The sequence below is a fragment of the Gymnogyps californianus genome, chromosome Z (assembly GCF_018139145.2).
Source record: "Gymnogyps californianus isolate 813 chromosome Z, ASM1813914v2, whole genome shotgun sequence".
NCBI classification, from domain to species: Eukaryota; Metazoa; Chordata; class Aves; order Accipitriformes; family Cathartidae; genus Gymnogyps; species Gymnogyps californianus.
This window is the reverse complement of record NC_059500.1, coordinates 63,582,028-63,606,593: the sequence shown is the minus strand read 5'-3', so window position 1 is coordinate 63,606,593 and position 24,566 is coordinate 63,582,028. Positions and strand designations below refer to the sequence as shown.

General features: G+C 38.4%; 1 protein-coding gene across 4 annotated transcripts in view; it reads right to left on the bottom strand.

Moving 5' to 3' along the window:
• PDE4D (phosphodiesterase 4D) overlaps positions 1-24,566 on the bottom strand; it is a 406,899-nt gene that overhangs the window by 116,282 nt on the left and 266,051 nt on the right. For all 4 annotated transcript variants that reach the window (XM_050912860.1, XM_050912861.1, XM_050912862.1 and 1 more), the window contains exon 2: positions 9,565-9,756. In XM_050912860.1, the coding sequence (XP_050768817.1) occupies positions 9,565-9,756 (192 nt within the window). The remainder of the gene's footprint in view (positions 1-9,564; positions 9,757-24,566) is intronic.

Sequence of the window (24,566 nt, the reverse complement as noted above, 5' to 3'; positions counted from 1 at the left end):
TAGTCCTAATATGAGGTAGCCCAGGCCTGGCTCTAAAAGCTAAGGCTGACTGGGGTTAAGAGGCACCTCTCAATGTGGTGCCCACAGTATGGGGTGTGACAGAAGCTGGCTTACAGCTCTTCCCAGATAGTCAGTGGGTTGTCAGTGATTTGCATGTCATTGAAAGGCTGAGCGCCATTTTGGGGATGATCAGGCAGCTAAGGCAGGGGCTAGAGACTACGACACTGTGGGCAGGTTGGGATTTAGGGTTGAGAGAGCAAGCAACTGAAATTGTTGATGGAGTCATGAGCTACAGAGGAGGGGGTTGTTTTTCCCAGAGCCCTTCTTTATTTCTCGGAACATGTACCTTAAAGGATTTTTACGAAGAGCTACTTGAAACCACTTGTTCTATGACACAGTAGACAGAAATTAGACCCTGAATGAAGCAGACTCTTGTCAGCTATTGTCTGAGTGTTTCTGAACACCACATTTTTGTATAACACTGTGCAGTTATGTCCTCCTGATACTTCTTTCTAATACAGCAACAGAGCTTGCCCTAATTAGTCAAAAGGATTGCTGTAATACTGGGAGTTCTGGAGAGTTCAATCTACTTAATTTCAATTGAGCTGAACCAGATGAAAGAGGATTGGCTCAGAAAAGCCACAGTCCCTGAGAAGTCTGTTATCCTAGCCAAAAGAAAGGCTGGTTATAGTAGTTCTCCTTGGACTACCTAACTAAGCAAGTTAGACTTAGGAAGACACACCAAAGGGAAAAAACATTTCTCCAGCATAAATCTCACTAGCAAATACTTCAGATGTGTTTCCAAACACTCCGATTAACTTCATATGGAGCACAAATCAAGTTACTCCACTATGGCATGTTGATGAATAAAACAATACTTGGCCGCCTTATGATCAGAGATCCAAAAGACAGCTCAAAACAAATGTGGATTATTACACATGGCTAATACACACCAAGATATGCCATGTACTAACATACCTGGAGCTTTCCAGGTATAATGGATATTTTGTACAAGAAAGTACATTAATTTTTCATGCCACCTTTTTAGCATCTCAGTTCCCGAAGATACACTTTGTTAGGTTTGAAAGAAGCCTTTGAATACTTGGAGTCTGCTCTGTTGGTCATCAGTGTCAGGTTACCCAAATTACAATCTTACTTCGAGTTGAACTGCATTAGCACCCAAGGTGCGGAGCTCTCTCAAGACTTGGAAAGACAGAATGATCATATCCGTTACAGACTAAAGGACTGGAAAGGAACAGTGAATACCAAGGTGTTTTTAAATCAGTATTTTGAGATTTAATCCAGACAGTATCAGGAAGTATTATCTGGTTACCTGTGTACCTTACTGTGCATCACCTGCATCATATCACAGTGCCTGTGCTTTTGAGCAGACTAGAAACAAGAGACTTTTCTGGGTGACAAGGGCAGCTAACTACGTCTCAGTGATGGTGATCTGAACCAAGACCCATCGAATCCAGAAGCTTCATTCAGGATTGCTTGATGGGCTGGAATCAGAATCAGCTGACTAACTCAAAGAACGGGAAGTATTACTATTTTTCCCCATGCCATATAATATGCTATAGGAACACTACCAGGCTTCTTCCATCTCCCATGAGAGTATCATAGCACCTTTGGAAGAGTTCAAGGAAGATCAAGGCCTCTTGTGTCAGACCCAGCTACTTCCTTGCTCAGGAAGCTTAAACATTTTCCAAAGAGACTGCACTCGCACACCTGACTTGGGTAATCTGCTTGAGGAAATCATGTAGGTACTGATGAAGTGGGCCATCACACAAGGATACCAACATGATATGCAAGATATGAAAGCACAGGACAACTCAAGAAATCACCTGTATCATATTGCCCCTAACAGCCACCGAGCTTCAATGCTTTAATCCTACCATAATATAGCAGACCATTTAGATGACAGAAGAATGGTGGACAACTGAGCAATTGGCCTGCATTAAGTGTGACAGAATCATTCAGTTCTAAAGAGAAACAGAGCATGGACTTGCCAGAGTGTTTCACTGGCGTAGCTGGTTTTCCTTCTAAAATCAGAAGGCAGTCTGCCTGGGGGTCACTGAGGCAATGGCAAGGGAAAAGACATTACTGCAGTGTGGGGGTTTGGTTTGTATGTTGAAGGAGGGGCTGGATTAAGCCAGAGGATGTAGGACTTTGAACCAGAAAAGAGCTGAAATCAATCAGAAGAGTCCAGGCCAATTCAGCAGTGCCATTGTTGGACTGTTCATACAACAGAAATCATCATTTAGCTCTAAGCAAGGCTGTAAAACAAACAAGCATCAGTGACTAAAGGATAGGTTTGTTTTCTGCTCAGGTTAGAGAAAATTAGTGAGTGGGTGTGCACACATGACTGGAAGCAATCAAGTTAGTGCAGCTTAATGAGTTACTATTAATCAATTTTGATTGCATTAGCTGACACATATAAACCCTTAGCTTGTTGCAAATGAAAATAAAATGTATTACCTTGAACTGCTTTTAAGCAGCAGACATTTTATTGCTTGCTTGTCCCTGCCCCATATGCTTAAGTGTTGAGAACTGGTATGATTGTGTTACTTCTGAAGAATAAGAATACGTGACTTTCCATGTGAATCTCCTACTGATGCAGGCTGAAAGATATCCTCTCTAAAGGAAATGAGAGCAGAGCTGCTGAGAACAGCACCTGCGCAAGGTAACTTCCCAGCCTGAGCGAGCTTTCTCTCAGCTAGCCACAGGAAGATTGTCTCAGCTTCAAGGTTTAGAAAAAAGGGTCCCCTAACCAAATTCAAAGGCCGCTAAATGTATGTATATAAGAAGAAACAAGAAGACCTCAAGAAAAACAAGGCAAAACCATCAGAATTTCAGATTGTCCATTTTCAAGGAACAAACTCTACAGCTAACACAGCATTAGCGCCATTGCAAGCATACAGAGCATTGTTTGTGCCCTGGGGGGGTGAAACAAGAACTAATGTTCTTCTGGGTTGTGAAATAAATTCAGCCTGTGCATGTAGGTGATCACTGAGCTGGAAAAACAGACGAAGAGGCATCCCCAAAAACATTTGAGTCCCGCTTTACAAGGTTCCCTTTCTCCACGCTGCTCCCATCCTTCAGTATTGCGTGCACATGTGCACACACACAAAACACACTCATCCTCCCTCCCCTCCAATGCAGATCTGTGTCGCAAGCCCAGAGATGAGTGGTGTTTGATGTAGCTAAAATCCCAGCTAAGAATCAGTTTTGGTACCATGTTTTTAATAACATGCCACCTTTGACTGAAGAGGTTTAGGAATTCAGTCTGCTTTGTTTAGCACAGGAGCAGTAACTTGCCATTTTGTTTCAAACACCCTTTCTTTCCAGAAGAAGGAAAAAAAAAAAACTGTTTGAAGGGGAAGTGATGTGTTTAACAACTGAGAGTTATATCTGGAAAATGATTAGGTTTTAGCATTCGGACATAAACCCAATAATGATTCTGTATTGTCTGAATGTAAGATAAAATTAATTTGCATTCCATAAAAAAAATCCTGATTCAACAACCATATAAAGGCATATTAGAACATCTTAGAATCTCCTGAATTAAAAAGCAGATCAAAAGAAGCCTTCTCATGGTGAAAATATTATCTTTTCGTTTACAACATAACTGATTTCCTGATCAACAAATGAAGTTAGAGCAAACTTCTTATTTAAATTTAAGCAAACTGGATATTACTGAGTTGTTTGTTATGGATTCCATTTGTAAAATGTCCCAAGCAACTGGAAAGGACATAGTGGTCTTTTTTCAAAACATTTCTGTTTATAACTCAAAAAAAGATTGCAAGTGACTTACTAATTACTTAGCTTAATTTAAGCTGCAACCTGGAGATTTATTCAATTTAAAACATCTTAAGAACAAAAAAGCAAAACCCAATGAAGCAAAATATTGGCCTATTTTTCCTAAAGCCATGTAAGTACATTTCTTTCCATGGACAAATAAACGTCTCAAGCAATTTAATACATTTTTTCATTAAAAATTGTTTCTAAGCTGAAACACACATAGAAAATGCATTTTAAAAGCTTTTTTTAAAGCAGGCTGGACTTTGAAGTTTAACTGGCTCTTTTCAGCCAATAATATCTGTGATATAGTAATATCACAAATTCTAAGAAAAGGATCCAATAAATCATAAGGAATTTCAACAGCAGTTTATCTGGAAAGAAAGACAACTATTTCTAATTTGTTAAACGGAGGTGCAATTACTCTGCTCAGTAACTGCATGTCTTTTCTGCTCTCCTACCGTCTTGGCCAGAACCTTTCAGAGAAAAGGGTTTTTTTCTCTGTAACTTCAGATGTGTACTCACAGCATTTTATTAATAAATCCAGGCCTTCCTGGCTCAGAAACAGAAGAATAAGCTGTATCACTAGTAATTTGGCTTCCTGTTGTGGATGAGAAAATATATCCCCATTTCATGATTTTATTGGCATATTAAAGTCGTGGTGAACCTTATTAACTGTCCAGGTTTGCCATCTTTGTCTGCCATTATTTCAAAGTACCTTGCCTTTATGAATCTGATCCAGATTGAATAGAATGCAATTTTTTAAAAAGCTGAGCAGACTGTTGAGAACTGGGAAACATATGTGCGAGTTTACCTGAAAAATTCTCTTCTCTGGCAGTTGTTCCACATGCCACTTAAAGGGATATTTCAGCCTGTTTGCAGCTTCAGGTCAGGACCAGACCTGCCAGTCACTGACAATTAAGGGAACTCCCTACCTTGGAATTTTCCTTCATTTAAGGCAATTTTTGCAGCCAGAATAATTCTGTTATTCGTTATTCTTTGCAAAATTATGGATTATTTTGGCTTTACTTTGGAAAAAAATACCCACACAAATGAAAAATCCCACAACTATTTCTCCAGCTATTGAAGAAGTGGATAATTCATCCTGACAAAACAACCCAAATCTCTGTATGTCAGTATCCATGTTTATCAGACTACAGAGGCTCTTTTTTTTCCAAAGTAGTCCACATTTGGGTTTTATTATTCAAAGAGAGGGGTGGGGTTTTTTTTTTTTTGGTAAACGTGGAGCCAAGGTTTACAGATACGTTCAAACACAGTCTACAAAGCAGCATGTCCTCTGGGAGAAGGCAGGATAATATTGTAGTTACAGGGAGAAAATCCTGGAGTAAATTGCATCCTCTTGACATTTCTTTTACCACAGACAGCAGCAGAGGGATGCTACTATCTACAGACGGTATTGGCAGAATAGCAGTAAGTTGGCCAGTTTGGGGAATGGGTGTACTGGTGGCCATTTGGCCATTTAGCGGATCACCAGGCCAATGACCCTGCAGTTCCCTACAGTCAGTGTTCCCTGGCTGGGTTCTGATGTTTAAAAGATGGAAGCAAGGTTTAATAGAAATTAGCAAATTTTGTGTAATTATACTAATTAGAGCTTATAGTGATATTTCACCTGATCGAGGAAACAGTGCTGAGCCTCTCTAAAGAAGCCCATAAAACTCCCCACACCAGCTACTTTTCTACCGAGTGAGGTTCAGTTGGCCACGTCCTGGAAAGACCAGGATCTTGCATCCAAGCTGTGTTCTGTGACCTTGTGGAAATGGGACAAGGGTGGACTTAAGGAGTGCATATTGTCACATACCTTTTCCCCTAGATACATTCAGAAGACATAGTGGAGCTCAGATAGACTTCTGTACCGGCAGTGTCTTGGTCCTCTGGTCTGGTCTGCTACCCTCTGGTCTGCTGCTTTAGGATCACAGGGGGGCTACACATGCTTTTCTCCCTTTAGAGCAGCAGTTAGAACATAGACTCTGCCCCAGCCACTGGACTGCTTATTGGCTTCTTTCTAGTGTTCTTGAGAGTGCTAATGATTTCATTGAAGAATCCATTTTTTAACTTGGTTAGAGACCTGGTTTTTGCTAAAACGGAGATTCTCTACTAATTCGATCTCTTGCTCTGTTAATCAGGGCAGTGATCCCTTAGCAAGAAAGGCATAAAAAGTGTTACCACTTCTGCCTCTGTCTGCATTTGCAAGTTCTGAGCAGCAGTAGCAGTTCAAACAGGTGAGTATTAAGTAATCAGGCCACCTCTGCAAGACACCCACAAAGCCCCCTGCTTCACTGATGTCTTCAAACGTAAACCTGACAATTCTTCCAGTACAACACTGATGATTTTGCTCATCTTTCAGCTAGCTTCTGTTCCCTTTTTTTTCTGTGTTGCAACAGTGCTGCTGGGGACTTTTTTTATTTTCCGTTCTCTATTCTCCTTCCCTTTAAATTTGTTTTCCTGTCTCTCATCACAGATCCTGCCCTGTAATTCCTCATATTGGCTCACTCATCCTCACTGGCTCACTCATTCAGTTCTCTTTCTCTTGCACATCCTCATCTCTCTGCTGGAAATCCCATAGCCAGGCTTCACAATGCATCTATGCTCTTCTGCCTTGGACCGTGCATCTTCCTGTCTAAACCACCTGCCTCTCCAGTTCACAGCCTTGAATGGCTTTTTCTCATCTCCTCATATCATCTCCATGTCCTGCTTTTTTTCCTCTCTAGGACCATGCTATTTCTTCCAAGAGATAATTGAAAAAGTATATTACTGACTACCACTCCTTTTTATTTGTTTTTTCTTTCTTACCATACAGCTGCTTTTTCTGTCTCTTTCAGTGCTGTAACTGCACCCACATTTGTCCCACTAACCTTCTCTCATCTGAGCAGGCTTGCACTCATCCTGTCTTTTCTTCTTTTCTGTAGCTAATATGGCTCCTCACTTTAAAATATACTTTAGTCTTTCTGATTTTAGAAAACTTTCCACTTCCCCCTTCTCTGCCCTTGTTTCTGTTACTTTCCATCTCAACTCACTAAATGAAACTCCCTTTGGTTGCTTTGTGAGGTTTACTACTTTGGGCATAGGGACTCACGTTGTACCTTCGCCTGGGGATGGTATCTGACTATATTAGTCTCTTGGTTATCATCTTATGCTTCGACTTTAAGTTGTTTGTGGCAGAGCCCATCTTTTCATCTTGGGTTTGCAAAGAACTGAGCACAACTGTGTTCCCTTCCTCGGCTGGGGCTGTGCAAATAATAAATACTGACAGAATGATGAATTCAGTACTTTAGCACTGCCATCCACTGGCTGTCTTTTATTACGACACTCCATGTTTGACTAAAATCTTGAAGTTTTGTTTTTGTTTCATCTGCTGCTACTGAAGTGGAATGTATTATTGTAAGCACGCTATTTGAGAGTAATGGAAATGCCAGAAATCCTTATGTCATATTCCTTCAAAATACCAGATGCATGCCTTTTGCTTCCTATTTTGCTTCACAAAGTGAAATATTGAGGTTGGTAAGTCAAGTACTGAAGAATCAGGGGATTCTAGGTTAAACTGTTATGTACAATTCATTCACCTGCATTACCTGAATGATGTGTATGTTTTGTAATAGATTTTGCTCATACTTAAGAAACATGCAATACTTAAAATTAAGCACGTACATAGATGCAAAAGGGAAATAGGATAATTTGGGAGTAATCTAAAATTTGTGCGATACTTCCCCTGACAACTCTTCCAGCCTCCACCTCGATTAGGAATGTCCTGAACCAGAGTGGTTTCTTTATTTTAATAATTTTCAATGGGTTTCCTTTCCATGAGCACATCCAGTTTCTCCTTGAACCTATATATAAAGAGCTTTGTGGTATTATTTCTTTTTTTTTTCCTCGCTATTTTATCTTTTTAAATTTTCCCCTCTTTCATTCCTTGGGTTTCTTTTACTTCATTTCTGTGATATAATCAAGCTTATTATAATTAGGCTTACTGATATATGATTAATATTCCATGGTTAAAACAAGTTGCCTTTTACATTTCCTAATGTCCTCCCATCATAAACAGTGGCAGGAATATTTACCTTCTTAGTACAACAGGTCCTCTGTAACAGGGGACTGTGCAAATTATCCAGATGTGAGGTCCAATAAATTTTATACGCAGATGTGTTGTAAGAAAATTTTGAAAGGAAGAACAGATATACATATCCAAAGGAAAAAGTGTTTCAGTAATTCAATTGTTTCTCCAATTTACTGCCATGTGCTGAAATATTACCCAGAATTCTAGGAAATGCAGAAGTGGATTATGACTTCAAGGATGGAGCACTAATTGAATTCTTAATTGAAATGACTCATCTAAGCAACACAGTTGCCTGGATTGCCCCCCTGAACGTAAAAATCTTTCCAAATGGTATCCTGGCACAGGTGCCACACTAAAAGCTTGACTCTTGTCCATCTAAAAGAAAGGTTATCTGTCAGAGGAAGATTTGCTGGAAGGGGATCACTATTTGCAAGCGAAATGTGTTTTTCCTTATGACAAGGGAAGATGGATTGGTCTTTTTCTTACTCATTTTGTCTGAACCAAAATTGGTCACACCAGGCACAAAGCTTACTAAGTATTTCAATCTACAGGGCTGAACTGAGGTATGGACCTTACACAAACCCTCTGTAAAGGCATGAATTTTTCTCATCTTGACACTTACATAGAAAGAGAGCTGTAATTAGATGGGCTAATCAACATCTCTAAAAATGATATGTAAGTTGAAAATAGGAGTGTTCAATTATAATGACTGCAAGTTGAATATCCGGTGAAATGTCACTCATTATGAAAGCCTTTTTCCTTTGTTGTGCATACTCTGTTATTGTTTAAAGAGGTTATTGATTGGGTTTTGCCTCATTAAAAAACAGCATTTATATTAATGCTGGATTTTTAATGCTTTCGACTTCCTCGTTCACTAGGGGACTCTTACAAGCCTGGTCTTTTATTTTAGTGATTTGTAATTGAACCATAAACACCTACTTGGCAGTGAAATTTGGAGCAGATAAGGCAAACAAACAAAAAAAAATTAGTTATTCTTAATTTCTACTACTTAGAAGTGACTAGAAGCCAGGACATTTAATATGTTTTTAGTGTCTTACAAATAAAAAGAGATTTGCATCTGACTTCCACTACCCATGCAACCTGGAGTCTACACATACTTGAAAAGTATGATCCTCTAGCAGAAAATACACACGTCGCAGAAGAATAGTGAGAGAGGATAGAATAACTTTCCAAAGGCCTTTTGTTAAAATTTTTCCTTTTAGTTAAAAGGGTATTTGAAATAATTTTTGCCTCTCTTGAATTTATTAATTTCTGCCAGCTGGTAAATCTTTTCTCTAGAAACCTAAAAATACCTGGTGCAAATAAATGGAATCTTTTTCTTAAGAACATTAAGAAGCAGAAATTGAGTTTATATCGCTTCTCTTGAAAAGAACTTAATAGCCAGGAAATCAGTTCTCCTTAGTGTTTTGATACACCAGTATTGACTGTCTTCATTATTATGTCAAAGCTAATAAAGTGCATAAACACATCAAGTACACCCTCATATCCTTACTTTCAGAAAACTGCAGAAACAAGTACAAGCTTTATTAAAGAAATAAACAAACAATTACCATTACTTCAGTAGCAGAAGTGATTATGGTCTTTGATTTTTTAAAGAAATTTCTTGTGTCTGGAAAAATCCTAAGACAGAGGACAAAACATAGGCTAAAAGTATTTTATAATGTACTTACATATCACTGGCAATGGAGGAGTTCCTGGACATAGACTTTGGAGACAGGTCATAGTCACTGTCTGACCGGTAAAGAAAAGACTCCCTACGTTGACTGTGGACAAAATTTGCCTGAAGAATTAGCCCTGATCCAGGGCTTGTCATGGGATCCAAGGGACTTCGTCCCGATGATGTACCATTGTCTACGTCAAAACTGCAAAAAGAAAGGAGAAAAAGATTTATGCCATTGACATAAGAATTTTGAAAGTAATAAACACTCTTCTGACAAATTTATCACTAGGTAATTGCTTCTTGATAATAATGGGGAAATAAAGACCTGGTGAAATCCACTGCTAAGCGAAAAACCAAGGCACACAAGAAATATACTTTAAAATTGCTGATAACCAAAGAACAAGTCTGAAGGAAGAGAAATTTGGTAGAGAAAAAGAACACTATTAGGAATACAGGAAGCCTTATGCTTCTCTGCATTTAGAGTATCCATGAGCTCTGTAACTGAGGAAACATGGTATTTCATTGTTTTCTTCCTCAGGCCCCATCTCTCCTGAGCTGGACTCTCATTATCCTGTCTCCCACTGCTGAGGCAGTTGAGGGCTCTTTTGTTATTGAGTACCCAACCCTAATATTTCATTACTACCCAAATATTTCAAGCACGCATTTTGTCTAATCCCAATAAACAAAGCGCTGGGGTGGGATTAAGGTGTATGTGTGTGCTTGGGCACATTTGCATGCATTAGAGTTGCTATTTTAAAACCAGATCAAAGAAATGAGTTCTTTGCTCACTGCCAAGCAGTGCAACTTCTGTGGCCGTTCATGTCTTTGAACTACACAGTTTAGATCCAGCACTTCTAGTTATCGTATTTGGTATTAAGAGTGGTAAACAGCCTTATCATTCCGAGTGAACACTGCCATCATGAGAGGCTGAAGGGTGAGGAGAGAGAAAGAAAGAGGAGAGAGAAGATGCTCTTTCACGTAGTTTGTGACGTTTCCACAAAGGGCTTTGATAATCAGTGCAAAGACCTTGAACGGGAGTCTCCAATCAATTAGAAACTAGCACAGGGTGGGCAGCGCTGGAAGGACGTGCACATGGCAACCCGTGTTGCTTAGCAGCCCAACAGCTGCATTTGGTACCGTATGGAGTCTTTTTGGAGCATGTGGCTCCATTTTTAGACTTAATGTGTTGTGGTATGCAATCTCAGATGTGTGGATTAGCAAGATTATGTCTCCATCTGATGGGATGGAGCACATTTTGTCCAGCCAGAAGTGGAAGATGACTTTTGTTTCCCTAATTGGTTGTGTCTCTATAAAACCAAAGAGCAGTTTTAGTTTTACAGCATAGTAGGAAAGGTGTGCATGAGACCATGGCTCGTAACTACTTGGGCTCATTTGCCATACTAATGGGAACTTAAATAATACTACTAAAGCATTTAAGAATGAGATGAACAGAGAGTCTTTCACATGATTTTTTAAACATGGAAAAATGTTAGTATCGTAATATGTATTTGTATTGAACTATCTAAAGTACTCATTTTGAAAACAGTGTTCATGTGAAGGACACCCACCAGTTTTCAATTATATCTAACGACAGCAGAGGAGAAAATATTCAGTACATGTCAGCTATTGATTAGACTTCAGCCTGGCGCAGGTGTCACAGCAGGTACGTGCTACTCTCTGCACTAGCCTGTTTCTTGCTATTATCTACCATTGACCCGAGGTTGCAGTGAGGTTGCCGCTTTAATGTTTTACTGAAGTGACAGCATTCCCATGGCCTTTTTTTCTTTGTTAAATGAACTAATCAAAGAAACATATATTGCCTATTTTGACAGAGATACACATTGCCTGGAAGAGAATGGACCTTGGTTTCATGTTTTATTTCATTGTTTCATTGTTACTTTGCACATATTCCTGGAACTACAAGCTTTCTGCCGCTCTCAGACTATATTATTTATTTTGTGTTCACCTTTCACAGTTTGAATGTAGAAAAGCAAATTTTTTTTTCCAAAAAACTATTCAGAAAATGGTATTAAACAAACTTGAAGAGAGCTTAGCAATTTAATCTTCTTTTTGCTGTAGTTTTCAGAACAATTCACTGTCAGTAAATCCTAACACATACACTTCTTCCCAAATTTGATTTCTTTTGATTATGCCTGAATACTTTTTCTGTGTCCTCAAATGTGCTACTACTACATGACATCATCAATCTCAAGCTAACAAAGCTTAATCCGTAAGACATCAAATGAGAGTTCTGCCACCAGCCTGCTGGGTGATCTTGGACAACGCAAAGCTCCTCTTTGCCTTTCATTTTCCCTATTCATTATATCTTTGGGATCATTGTGAGATCTACTCACAAAAAAATATTGAAAAACACACTGGAAAGGGCAAGATAGCATGAATACTACAGTAAAACATCCTTTGCAGCTTATAGTGCCATTATACATAGTGCCTTTATTATGAAATCAGCCTGTCGTGGTTTAACCCCAGCCAGCAACACAGCACTATACCAGCTACTAAGAAGAAAATTAACTCTATCCAGCCGAAATCAGGACACAGGAGCACAAAATACTCACAATACCAATGAAGGGTTTGGAACATCTGTGAGCTCAGTGTATCCAAATTTCCTAACACTTCTATTTCATTGCCTAACTAAAATAATTTTTTTCTTTAAACAGCTGCAAGAACACACAGACTCCTAAACAATACACATTCTGTATGTTTTGTTTTTCTATTGAGGGCAAGAAGGCAGATCTTTCAAGGAATTTTAGGTAAAAAGTGCCATTTCTGCAATGGCACTACCATTTCAAATATATATAAGCTTGTGTGAAAGCTCTAAAGCAAAAGTTAAAAGTGGGATAGAAATAAATGAAGGTAAACATAAGTCTGTCTCACAGCAGGAAGATTTTGAATAAAAAGTGATTATTAAATTGATTTCTTTAACAGGGGACAATTATTCAACTGATTAAAAGGTATTTTATTGAATTAAAAGAACATATGATTTTGTTTGCAGATTGTTTTATTTTCTTCACGCACCTTTTGTGGACATGATATGAATATTTTATTACCAGTCTTATTTCTCCCGTTAGAAACTAAGGCAGGCTTCTATGAATGATTTCAGTGTCAGATTATAAAATAGTGATTTTTTTTAAATTTAAAAGTCTGTTAGATAAAATTGCAGTTTCATTGGCTGGGAGAGGCCCTGTGGTTTGCACCACTGGAAAACTACAAGTATGTGCAAGACTTGCACATGGCTGTTGTGACAGGAATTTTATCCTGTGATACTGTGTTGTGTCCACTAGATGGGTGTCAAAAGTAATGAACAGGATCCAAATACATCAGCTAGGATTTGGCTCATACTGCTCAATGAAAATGTCTTTTATGTAAATATACATCAAGAAAAAAAATGTTCAGTTCTACAGTCAAAGGGGAATGTGAATACAGCACTGGTTTGCCAGAAATGTATGTTTATATTAAAAAGTTGCTAAAAAGCTACAGGAGTTGTGTCTTGTTTAGCTCTTACTTACAGAGACACTTGCTAACACTTTCAGATACAAAAGCTTGTAGAAATCTAAATGAAAAATGTGTTATTACACTGAAAATCAAATAAATTGTTTCTTTGGCTGAATCACAAGTCTTAGTTGCATGAAGAGGCGCTGCTGATCACACTGAATCAAACGAACAGAGAATCAGAATGGGGAATTGAAGACTTTCACACAAGTTTTTTGTTCTTTCTTGGTGCATACACTGAAAAAAATTAAAAGTTTAAGATACAAAATAGGATAGACACTTTAATTTGCCTGGGCAGAAATTGCAGAAAGTCAGCTGTGGTGGCTTCATATTTATCTTTCCACTGCTGTTAAGTTTTAAGCCACAGCAAGAATATGCAGTGAATTAAAAAGCGCACGTTCAGTGACAAACCAGAAGTTATTCTCTCCCTAGCATGTTCCTCAGCCTCCTTGCACATTTGGTGTAGGGTGGTCTTTGGAAAGGAAGGAGGAGCATGGAAGTTGTTACTGAAGGCACAGGAACTGTTTTGCTATCGTTTCACAGGCAGAAAGTGGCCATTTAAAGACAGAATTTTCCACCGTTGTTCTGCAGCCAGCTTCAGGCACTTCGCACAATGCATGCAAACTGAAGCTGCTTTCAGTGAGAGGAGCGTTTGGCACAGCACACATCACAGAGTTTTCTGTGTTCAAAGAGCTTTGCTGTAACTCCCGAGATGCCAAAGCTATGAAAAGCCAGTGCTAATTCAGCAACTTTTGTGTCTGCATTTTGACAAACTGTTTTATGACATTAGTGGATACTGTTTATCCTTAGAGCTTGCCTTATTCAGTGTTCAGCGATGACAAACGTGACATGAGATGAAAGTTCAGCCTGTTTTCCTTTTTTGGCTATTCATCGTGTTTTCACGTGTTGCCCACCGTGTATCATCCAGGCTCTGTACCAAGATGGGGACAAAGGTGGTGAACTCTATTGAGCGACTTGTAAACATTCATGGCTGATCTGCCTTATGCTCCTAATAGGACAAGAAGTAATAAACATCACAAGCAGCCTCTAGGAAGATTATTAATGATTTGCTTCAGGCAATAGTAGGAATTTGTGGCAAGGACAGGATTGGTTCTGGATCCTGGATCTCAGCAGCACTGCTTCATTGTTAATGACTGCACAGCTTCTTTACACAGTGAAAGAAACCCTCTGTGGACTTCCTTTTGAGTCCTTAAATAACGCTTTCCTACTCTCTGCAAGGCTGCTAAAAGAAAAAAGGGGAAGATCTGTGCACAAAATACAGCTTTTAGTTACATAAGGAGTAATGGCCTCATAATGAATATGCACAAGAGCTTGTAATTAAGACTGCATAGAAAAATCTTAGTGTTGGTCTTCCTTATAACTAAGAGTTTAGCAATTTAATCCTGTAGCTTTTTGTTGGGGATTTTTGTTTTGTTTTGTTTTGTTTTAGAGAAGTAAGCAATAGTAGAAGAGGGAAGGAAATAAATTCCACCCCAAAATGAAGAATTTACTAGACTTTTTAAGAATACAAATTGCATTCCTGATACTCCCCTTTAAGTCTCTCTCCACCTTCAGCCTATCCTATCTTGGAAACTATGGGGAGGGAGAGAGGTAGGACCCAAATTAATTGACCCTCTAGGGACACCTTATCTTTTACGGCCATCTTTAAACATTGTAGAGGGAGAAACAAGTTCTAGAGGAGCAAATTTTGTCCCCCATCAAAGGAGTCCATTGTCCTAGTGTCAAGCAATTTCTCCAGCCATCTGTCTGTGCTATGACCTACCTACACATCTCAACATCCTTACTTCCCAGAAGTCCCATCCTGTATTTTCACCTGGAAGCACAATCCTACCATCACACCAGATGGGTGCATTTGGCATAGCAGCTGTAATTCACTAAAATTATCACAGAAGAGCTGCCCTGTAGCAACTGCCTTTGGGCAGGGTCTTATTTAGAGCAAAAGCAAGGTAATAAAACTTTATTTACGTCTCCAAGGAAAAGGTAAGCTATTTATCGCTTGTGCCCTGGGACAGGAGCCCACCCCGGGAGGAGGCAGCCTGTACCTACTGGAGAAAGGGGAGGATTGGATGGTCCCTTCAAATGCAGAATCTGAATTTGTTACTTGGATTGCTCGGGATGAAAAAAAGCAGTGGGCCACCTCAGCTGGTGGGACCCACCATGGACGTGGAGGATTGTAGAGACAGGCCACAGTGTGCCACTTTCTAGGATCGTTTGGTGTAAAAGCCCAGGACAGGGGAAAGCTCATTCCCTGTCAGATGGGATGCGACAGGCAGAGTGTAGTGTGCTCTTGGAACTTGCATACATTAATTACTGTGTATCCTGGAGATGTGTGTGTCTCAAATCAAAGCAGGACAGTTTAAAGTTTTGTTGTTAGATGTGATGGATTTATTCTGCATTAGTTATAGGTTATTTTAGTAGGACAGACCATTTCTGTGGAAATCATGCCCATTGTGACCCAATTCTTCAAAAAATGTACAGACTCCTGAGATACTGTGTCATTAGAAAGCATTTTGTGTAAGGCGGACACTGATTCTGTTATATTAATTTTACAGCTCTCAGTCAGAGAAGGCAGTGCAAGGAATAAATGAAGACAGACAAAAACCTCTTCCTCTGGAACAGACATTATCTGCTAATAAGAACTGAATTTTCATTGCTGCATTTTAGGTAGTTAAATTCTGTTTTACTTTATACACTAAATATATTCACTGAGTTCACCGAATTCAGCTGTAAATCTGTCCAAAGATTTGCTAATACACCAAATAATTATCATAATTTCTTATGAAATACTGAATTTAGACACTTTACATTCATTAACTAGACTGGACAAGCACTTTGGTTATGTCTTTATGACTTCTCTTGGGCCTTTTTATTGCTTTTTAATAAACTAAGCATTAGATTGAGCCAACAGCTGACTTGGGTGTCCCCTTTCTTGCCAGACATAGTTATCTCCAGAGTTTAATAAAGATGAAACTTCAGAATTTTCTTTATCAGAAAGAAACAAGTTGTCACTAATCAGCCCCTGCCATAGGCTCCCACTGGACTTTAGATGTTAAATAGGTTAACCTGCAGCATCAGAAAAAAACCTGTAGAAATAAATCAGTGGATTTATATAATTGAATAGCAGGCCTAAAATTTATTTCTTATATTAATTCTCTGCTCAGGACCTTTCAAAATGTTTCCTTTCTGACAGTGTCTACCCAGTGATGCAGGAGAGACCACATCTAGTTTTCTCCTCCTACTTTCCTTTCTGTCTCTTCCCCCATGCCTAGTAAAAACTAAAGACATCAGGAAAATGAGGGGAAAAAAAGAGAAATATTTATACTGACATTTTAGAAGGAATATCATATCAACTCTCTACATTTGAAGAAAAAAATCATTTATATGTGACCTGGTATTTTTATTTTCTCTGTATCAAAGTTAACAAAAACTTTTGTCTTCCATTGCTTAAAAATACTTTCAGCCAATTGTAAGCAAATGATATTAAAAGGAACATATGATCTAAATCTGAATTTTCTTGTACCACTGGAGAATTCAAGCCAACTATCTACTTGTGGCTTTGGGTTTCCAGTTAAGCGATTCAGCAAGCAAGCCCTATGATTAACTCCATTTTTAGAAGTGGTGTGGATAGATTTTCCAGTATCAAAACTGCAAGCAAAAGAAGAAAATGTGACATTTCATGAAATTTGCTTTTAGCAGCAGAACTTGGCTTTTGCTCTTGGCATAACTGGTTTTGGAAACATTTAGAGTGTAACAAGGCTTAATACTAATATTAAAAGCCCAGATAATCGGCAAATAGAACGTGTGTAGGACAAGAAATACACTGAAGCAAAAAGGTTTGTAAGAATTAGTCTACTCGAACATGTTAGCAAAAGAACTCCAACTATCTGTTTAGCTTGTCTCATGATTTTCTAGTAAGCATCTTAGGAAATGCAGCCAATCTCTCAAAACAGTTTCGTGTTTTGTTATGAAGTTTCCAAGCAAGGAGTTTCCTGGGATGACTAGTCCATATCTTTGGGCCTTTGGCTTTGAACAGTCTCTTCATACTCAATTCAAGGTGTACTTTTCATAATGTCACCTCATTATTCTTGATTATACTTCAGTGGTCTATGCATTTGGCATGCAAGCCTTTGTTGCACCTATTAAATCAATTTGCTTGTTGCACTCAGCCATACTGCGATTCTTTTTGTGATTCCTTTTATTCTTTCCTCAGAGAAACTTGGCTCTTGCAAGTGAACATCTTCCTACTAATGTGACATTCAGATAAGAATGCCAGATTCCAGATCCTGTTACATGGATTTGATGTTTTGATGTTTCTTTGAAGCTGAAATAGTTGTCTTATTCCAGTATAATAAAAATGCAAACAAAAAACGGAAGAGAAACAAAATGCAAAATAATTTCCAATAAATATGGTAATCTTTTCAGGCTTCTACTAAGTTTAAGTCACTTTGTATGGTTCTTCTGATCTAATACTACTACTGGGACTAGTATCCCCATTTTTAGATAATAAAAAAAGGCCACCGAGACATTAACTGTTTTCCCCAAGGCTTCTGGTAAAATCTGTGGCAGGTTAAGGTCTGAATGAGAAAATCTGCAGAAAATATTGAAGAATCGGAACTATTTTGGGTAACCTGAGGTAAAGAAAGCTGAAAAATAGAACCACTTAATCCACACATGAGAAAGAGTGTGCAGCAAAGCCAGGGGTGCTCCCGAGCAACCCGCCAGCCAGCTGGCCCCAGCCACCCACCAGCTCCCACTGCTGCGGGCGCCTGTCAGCGCTGCTGCATTTCTAGGAGTGCAGTCTCAGCAGGACTGATGGTTCTCCATTTTATTATTGTCATTATTCAATTACAGTCTATCTGTCAGCATTCACTTAAATCATTCCATAATGTTGTCTGCACTTATTTTCCATAAGGTGCCTTTTCTCTGGGCTCTAAATACTAAAGTACCTTCAAACTCTTTTTAAAAAATCACTTTACCTAACTTCTTCAAGAAATGCTAGAATAGCACTGTTTTTCTTTCCAGGGTGAGTTTTCCAACTATCCCCACTTCTTTTTCTGCAGCACTACTTTCTGAGCAGTATTTGGACACTGGGATACAAAACCAGCTTGCACTGAGTGTGACTATATAGCATGTATTTACTGAAATTCACAGTGCTATTAATTTGCTCTTATTTTAAATATATTGGAATCAAATCTCAAAGCATTTCAAAATGTTCATTTAGCATTTTATAAAAATATGCAAAACATCCATCAAGCATACTGACTAATCCTCATGAAAATGCAGCTCCCCTAAGATATTAGTGGAACACCTTTCTTTCAGGAAAAACTAAGATATAAAAATGAATGTAAGATCATGGTTGAGAAGCAGACTGCTGCCAGAGAAGGAAAATCCAATGCAATGAAAGAGCTCATCCTCCTCTTTCTGTGAATTCAGTTGGATGCCATTATCAGAAGTGGCCAAATTGCTTATATATTCTTCCTGAATTAGTGGTGTGATAAAGCAAGTATGTAGGAAAAGAGGTAGTTCCTCAGACCTGTAATATTTAAATCAATTCCTACAGTACTGATGAAAGCACACAGAATCCAGAAAGTAGGTATAAATGTTCCTCAGGGCTAACACTAGTATGTATTGGGAAGCTTCCTGGAAAACACATCCTTCTGAAGAATCATCATATATAGCCACAATGACAATAAACACTTGGCATGGTCACAGAAGATATGGTTACATGTACCCTGTGCTTAGTGGCAGAGATCTTTGGCAAAGAGTGTCCCAGCCAGAAGCTGACAGGAAAAAGCAGTTGTGGTTATTCCTGGCTACTCTCCTGTCCCAGAGAATGTGGCACAGAAGGAGGTCCAAAGAGCCAGGAGGTGCAATCGTGATGACAAGAGGAGGTCGCATCCCTCAGCATCACCCAGTTCGTAATTATTAAGTCTTTGCACAACTGTGCTTAAGCCAACCTGTCTTCAAAAAGTGTGTCTTCCAGAAAATGGATACGGGCTGCGGACAGAAAAGTCCGAAGAGAAGAAGGTCTATAGCCCAAACTGTAAGCAGCCTGCACACAGAAGATAAGATGGTTTGTTTCACCAGTGCAATGTGCACACATAGATATCTACAAGAAATCAAGCCCAGCTTCAGAGGAGAGTGGACAGGAGGCAGCTGGATAAGAAATTGCAGTTGTCTCTTTAGGCAAAGAAAGTGTCTTCCAGTGTTGCTCTAGATTCCCTATGCCACTGAAAGCTCCATGAAAAGAAGACATAATTATATTTGACAAGCAAAATTTTTTTCTCAGACTGTAACATTCCTCTAATTGCAATAAACAATTGCTGGCAATAAATCACATATGAATTCTACTTCCACAAAAATTCGTGCTGGGATATGTTAGCAGCAGTTATCACTTAAATAATGGCATGTATTGTTTAAAGCATAAAAGCTCAAGGTATTAAGAGCTTCAGAGCTCTAAAATTTTTGTACTTTGCTTTTTCAAAATTGTTTAATTGAAATCCTTTCCACTTCAGTTTTTTCCATTTCAGTCCTTTACATTCTGGGTGTTTGATTTTTTTTTTGGTATTGTATTATTTTCTGTTTTGTATTGTATTTTTGTATTTAGTTTACCAAATTTGCTAAATTTTTAGTTGCTTCCACTTCCCTAGACTTCTACTAAATGTATCAAGGTCCACTTCATGATTTGGGTTCTGGAAATCCTTGCTACAGCTTTGCCACATACGAGCAACAACCTTTAAAGGGAAACAAAAATGTTAGGAGCTTGCCTTGGAAGGGTGCCGAGACTGGAATATTTTGACTGTATGCGCTCATACTGTATTTTATTTTATAGTGATTGTAGACCCTGAGCACCTTCACTGAGTATCTGGTATGTCAAGAAAGATAATTCTTGTCACTAGTCCAAAACAAATTATAGCCTACAATAATGGATCATTTGGGTCTTATTTTTCTTGATTTTTACTACATTATTTTAATGCTATATTATATTATTATAATGCCTAATAATATTACTGAAGAGGGCTGCCTGATGCTCTTGCATTTGAAGACTGTGTTTTCTTTTTACCATTACTAAATTCTGTCCAGTGGTGCTGAAATTTTCCTTCCAATTTTTTTTGAGGGAAAATGGGTCAACTGTTGATGAGAAAGTGTCAGAGAAATGAATATTTTTTCGTATTTAAAAAAAACCTGGAAGCTGTTTTGTGAGATACTCTAGTGACTCATATTTTGCAGCAGAGAAGTGGAATTTAGCCAGGTGTCTGCAAAATGCTTTTTTTGCTGATTCTGTGAACATCTTCATACACTTCAAGAAGTTATAAGCTTAGGTCAACCTTAAGTCAGTCACCTCATGTTTCTGCATTATTGAAAAAATATTAAGTGATACTATATTATTTTTTAAAAATCTTCTGCCTTGCTCAGGGTCTAAGAGGGCCCCTGAGGAACAAGCTCCTGTCAGTGGGATACTTGTCTCATTCACCGCAGAAGGTGGGTACTGAATGAGGCAGGTAAAAGTGCTTTTATCACCAGGAACTGGAAATAATATTTGGCCAGGCTGCAGAGCACCTGATGCTGAACTAGTCACACCAACTTTATCATACGTCACTAATTACGTATTTCTCATTCTTGAGGTATCCACTCTGAAAGGCTGTTGCTTGAGCCATGTGGGCATCAGCACTTACAAATACAGATTAATTCAGAACATCTGAGCAGGTACTGGATGGATCAAAGGTCCATCAGATCCACTATTCTGTCTCTACTAGTGGCCAAAAGCGAATGCCAGTGGAAAAGGGTAAGAAGAAGCAAGTAGAAGTGATACCTCTCCAGTGTATCCCAGCCCTTCAGCATTCTCTCACCCTTTCATGAAAACTATGCTCTGAATATGAGAGTCATTCTATGACAAGTAGATCAAAAAACCAGAGTCCTAGACATCTCATTTTGGATGTTCAATTTAGGGAATACTTTCACTTTAATCTCTGTGTTTTAATTTTCCTTATGTTAAGTAAGGATGATAATATTTCCTCATATCCCATGGGTGATATGAAAATTAATTTAATCATCTCTGAGAAGTAGTAATGTATCATAGTGATGAACACCAACCATAGAAAAACCAACGACAGCACTATAACTGCTTTTCCAATAGGTCTGAACAGCAGGTTGTCAATAAAGCACATGGCCATATAATAAGCAGCAAGAAAATAATAGAATACCAAATATCTCATGAATTGAGTTGAATTCATTCTGTGCACTCAGTGAAGTAAAAGCAGTACGGAATTGTATAGGTAAAATCTTTATCAAATTATTTACGCACAGGACTAAACCAAGGTTCCTAAGTCAATCATAATGTTGGTGTTTCCTTCTTTTGTGCTTGACTTTTCAATCATAATAATGTGGATATGAGGTTATTGTGTATACGTTTGTGCACATGTTGGAGAGATAACCTAATCTCTCTAAACTCTTGCATTTGCCGTTGTTTTTCTCCAATTTTCTTTTTCAGCCCACTGTAGCATTATCAACATCCATTACTGGTAGACGATCAGAAATTTCAGACTTCGAATGCAGTGTTGCAGATTTGCTTTCTAATGGTTAGTATACAGCTGAACAAGTGCACATTCCATTCTGGTTATAATGCATGTTTGATTAACCTCATCTTCTGCAGACTTCAAGATCACTGGAACATCTCATTCATAGTCTCATTATGATTAACTACTATCATAATATAAGCATGTTCTCACTAAAACCTCTTGTGTTCCTATATGGTCTACAAGGTTTCTCTTAGTCACTGTAAGATCCCTATTGCGCACATGACTGTTGAACTCTGAAAGAAAAAGCTATAAAGCAAAAGCTATAAAGCTATAAATACAGTGCTTTAACTATTAACAAAATAAAGAACATATTATGAGGTGTAAAATTACTATACATATTATGCAACTTTCGTTTGGTAAAATACCTAAATGAGCAGAAGTCTACAAGTTCTCAAGAACTATTCACAAATTAACTAGAAACAAGAAAAAACAAAACACTAGCTGCTCCAGTCTTCAGATGCCACACACAGAGCTAAGCTAAGCATGTCTCACCAAAAAAATGAGTCTTTCTCTGCGGAGGAATGTGGTAACAGAAATATCAGTTTACACTCTTTAGTTGTAACATGGCATTTTTTCCAGTATTAAACAAACTTGGAAGCAGATTTGATGTAGTGGGTTGAAACAGGAACTGAAAAAAAATACACTTTTTTATAAATGTGAGTGATCTGACAAGCCAAAGCTGTCAAAAATCACTGTGTGATTGCAAAACAAAATCAAGCATTCTCCTCACAAAGCAATACCAAAGTGTTTTACTAAAATTTACAACTCAGCCTTGCCCCATACAGAAATGTGTATCTATAGAACTATCAGTACATTCAAGGACAGCTCAGGCTTTTCTCATCCATTACAGAGTTATCCGTAAGCGCAAGCCAATTTCAGAGAATTAACTTTGTGCTCCAGTTCGCATTAAGAATTTGAGAGGGGAGCAGACTGATTGCTTACTGCTGTGCTCGTCCATCAACCATCCTCCCTGCTGGAACTGCTCCTCTGCTGCCATTCTCCATCAGGCAAAACATGCTGCCTTTCCTCATCCTTTCTGCAAGCCCTCCCTCTAACACCAAAGGATTACATGTTTAAACTACCAAAAGCATTGCAAAGTTTGGTCAAATTCTAACAACTGAACTACAGTTTCTTAGGATAAAATTATTAAAATGCCATCTGTTTACAAATAGAAAAAAAACCAAAATAAATCAAATGCATAAGGGCATCTTTTGAATTAAGTAATTTCCCATTTTCAGGAAAAATTGTATATGATTTAATTTACTATGTGCAAAAAAGCTGTTTGGCAACTTGATTCCAAAGGTCTATTTCTTGATACACCGATGTCATTTCTAAAATTGGGACAGGACATGCCATAATTGCTGGCGCCAAGGAGGTGATTAGATCACTCTGGAAACATTACAAAATGTGCACTCCAAGAGACCGAGAAGGAGAAATGCCAGCATCTAGCACCAGTCCCTACAGCTGAAAAAATGTCACTGTAACATTGTTGCTTTTGGAACAAGCTTCGTCTCCAACTATTTTCCCCTGACATCTGGTTATTGCATCCTGTGAAGTGTTCCCAGGAGAATCAACAATTTTGTCAAATAAAAAGTACTTTTCAAGCAGTTCTTTTCAGCAAAACTCAACCTACACATCCAGAGCTCTGCTAAGCTGATCACACAAGTCGACGTGTGGTTGTGTGCCCTCCTCAGCTGGAACCATTGTAGATGCACCATCCATCACCATGTCTAGCCTACGATTCTGGACCAGAACTCATGGTCAAAGTCTTTGGCTCTCAAGGAGAAACCCTAAGCAGATGTGGGGCCCCCCAGGCAGCTGAGGGGCGGACACTGCTATTTTACTGTATAAGCTATCAGGAAATCCTTTGTTTCATTCTTTTCTTTTGCAGGAATGAAGTAGGATAAGAGGATACAAAAACCTGTTCTTTCACTGGATAAGTCATCCTGAGTGAATCTTACCCCCTTCTGTGCTTCCATTTCCCTACCTGGAAAATGGGTACTTTGTAAATCGCTAAGAGCTCTGATCATAAAAAAGATTTTGTAAGAGCTGAAATTAGTATTACTGGGAGTAATAGTAAGAGTACCAGAAATATCAGAAACACTGCTTTTTAAGAACTTATCAAAAGTGGATTTGGGTGGGAAAAGAAGGAATTTAGAAATTTTACTGGTTTTCCTCATAGGAAACATGTGAAGGAATAGGAAGAATAGAAGAAAAGAAAGACTTGCTCATTTACTTGTTTTGGTACATTTACTTTTCAAGACCTTGTCATCATTAAAAATAGAGTGGAAGAAGACATTAGACCTGGTATTTCTGTAACATTTGGAAGCAACTGGAGGGAATAATGACAAAAAAAAAAAAACAAGGGAAAAAAAAAAAACAGAGAAAAAAAACTTCACCAAAAATTTATTATAAGAAAGTTTAGAAAAGAAAAAAGAAAATCTTTTACTTCAGGTGAGAAGTTGGTTAGATTTTTTAAAAAATGTGGCTTTTATTTTCTGTCCACTCTATGCTGTAGTTCTATAAGACACAGAATATCGTTATGAATTCTTTCAGGCAGAATGAGATAATCTTTTTTTTTTTCCCAGAACAAAAAAAAAGGACTAGAGAATTAAAAAAAAAAAGTTAAACAACAGTAATTATTGCAGCAGATGAAACACTACTGAGGTCTAAAGGACAAAAACCTGACAGTGGCCAAATACGTGCTTGGCATACCCTACTATACAGCCCTGCCAGGAGAGCACGTGGGTGAGCATCTCCTCCTGGGAATCTAGTAGTTGTGCCTTAAGGAAGCCTCGACAGTACATATTTTCCTGTACTATTCTTTTTTTACCCCCTCCAGCCATGGCTGTTTGCCAACAGATGAGAACCTGCCCATCCATGAGAAAGACATGCTATTAAAAAG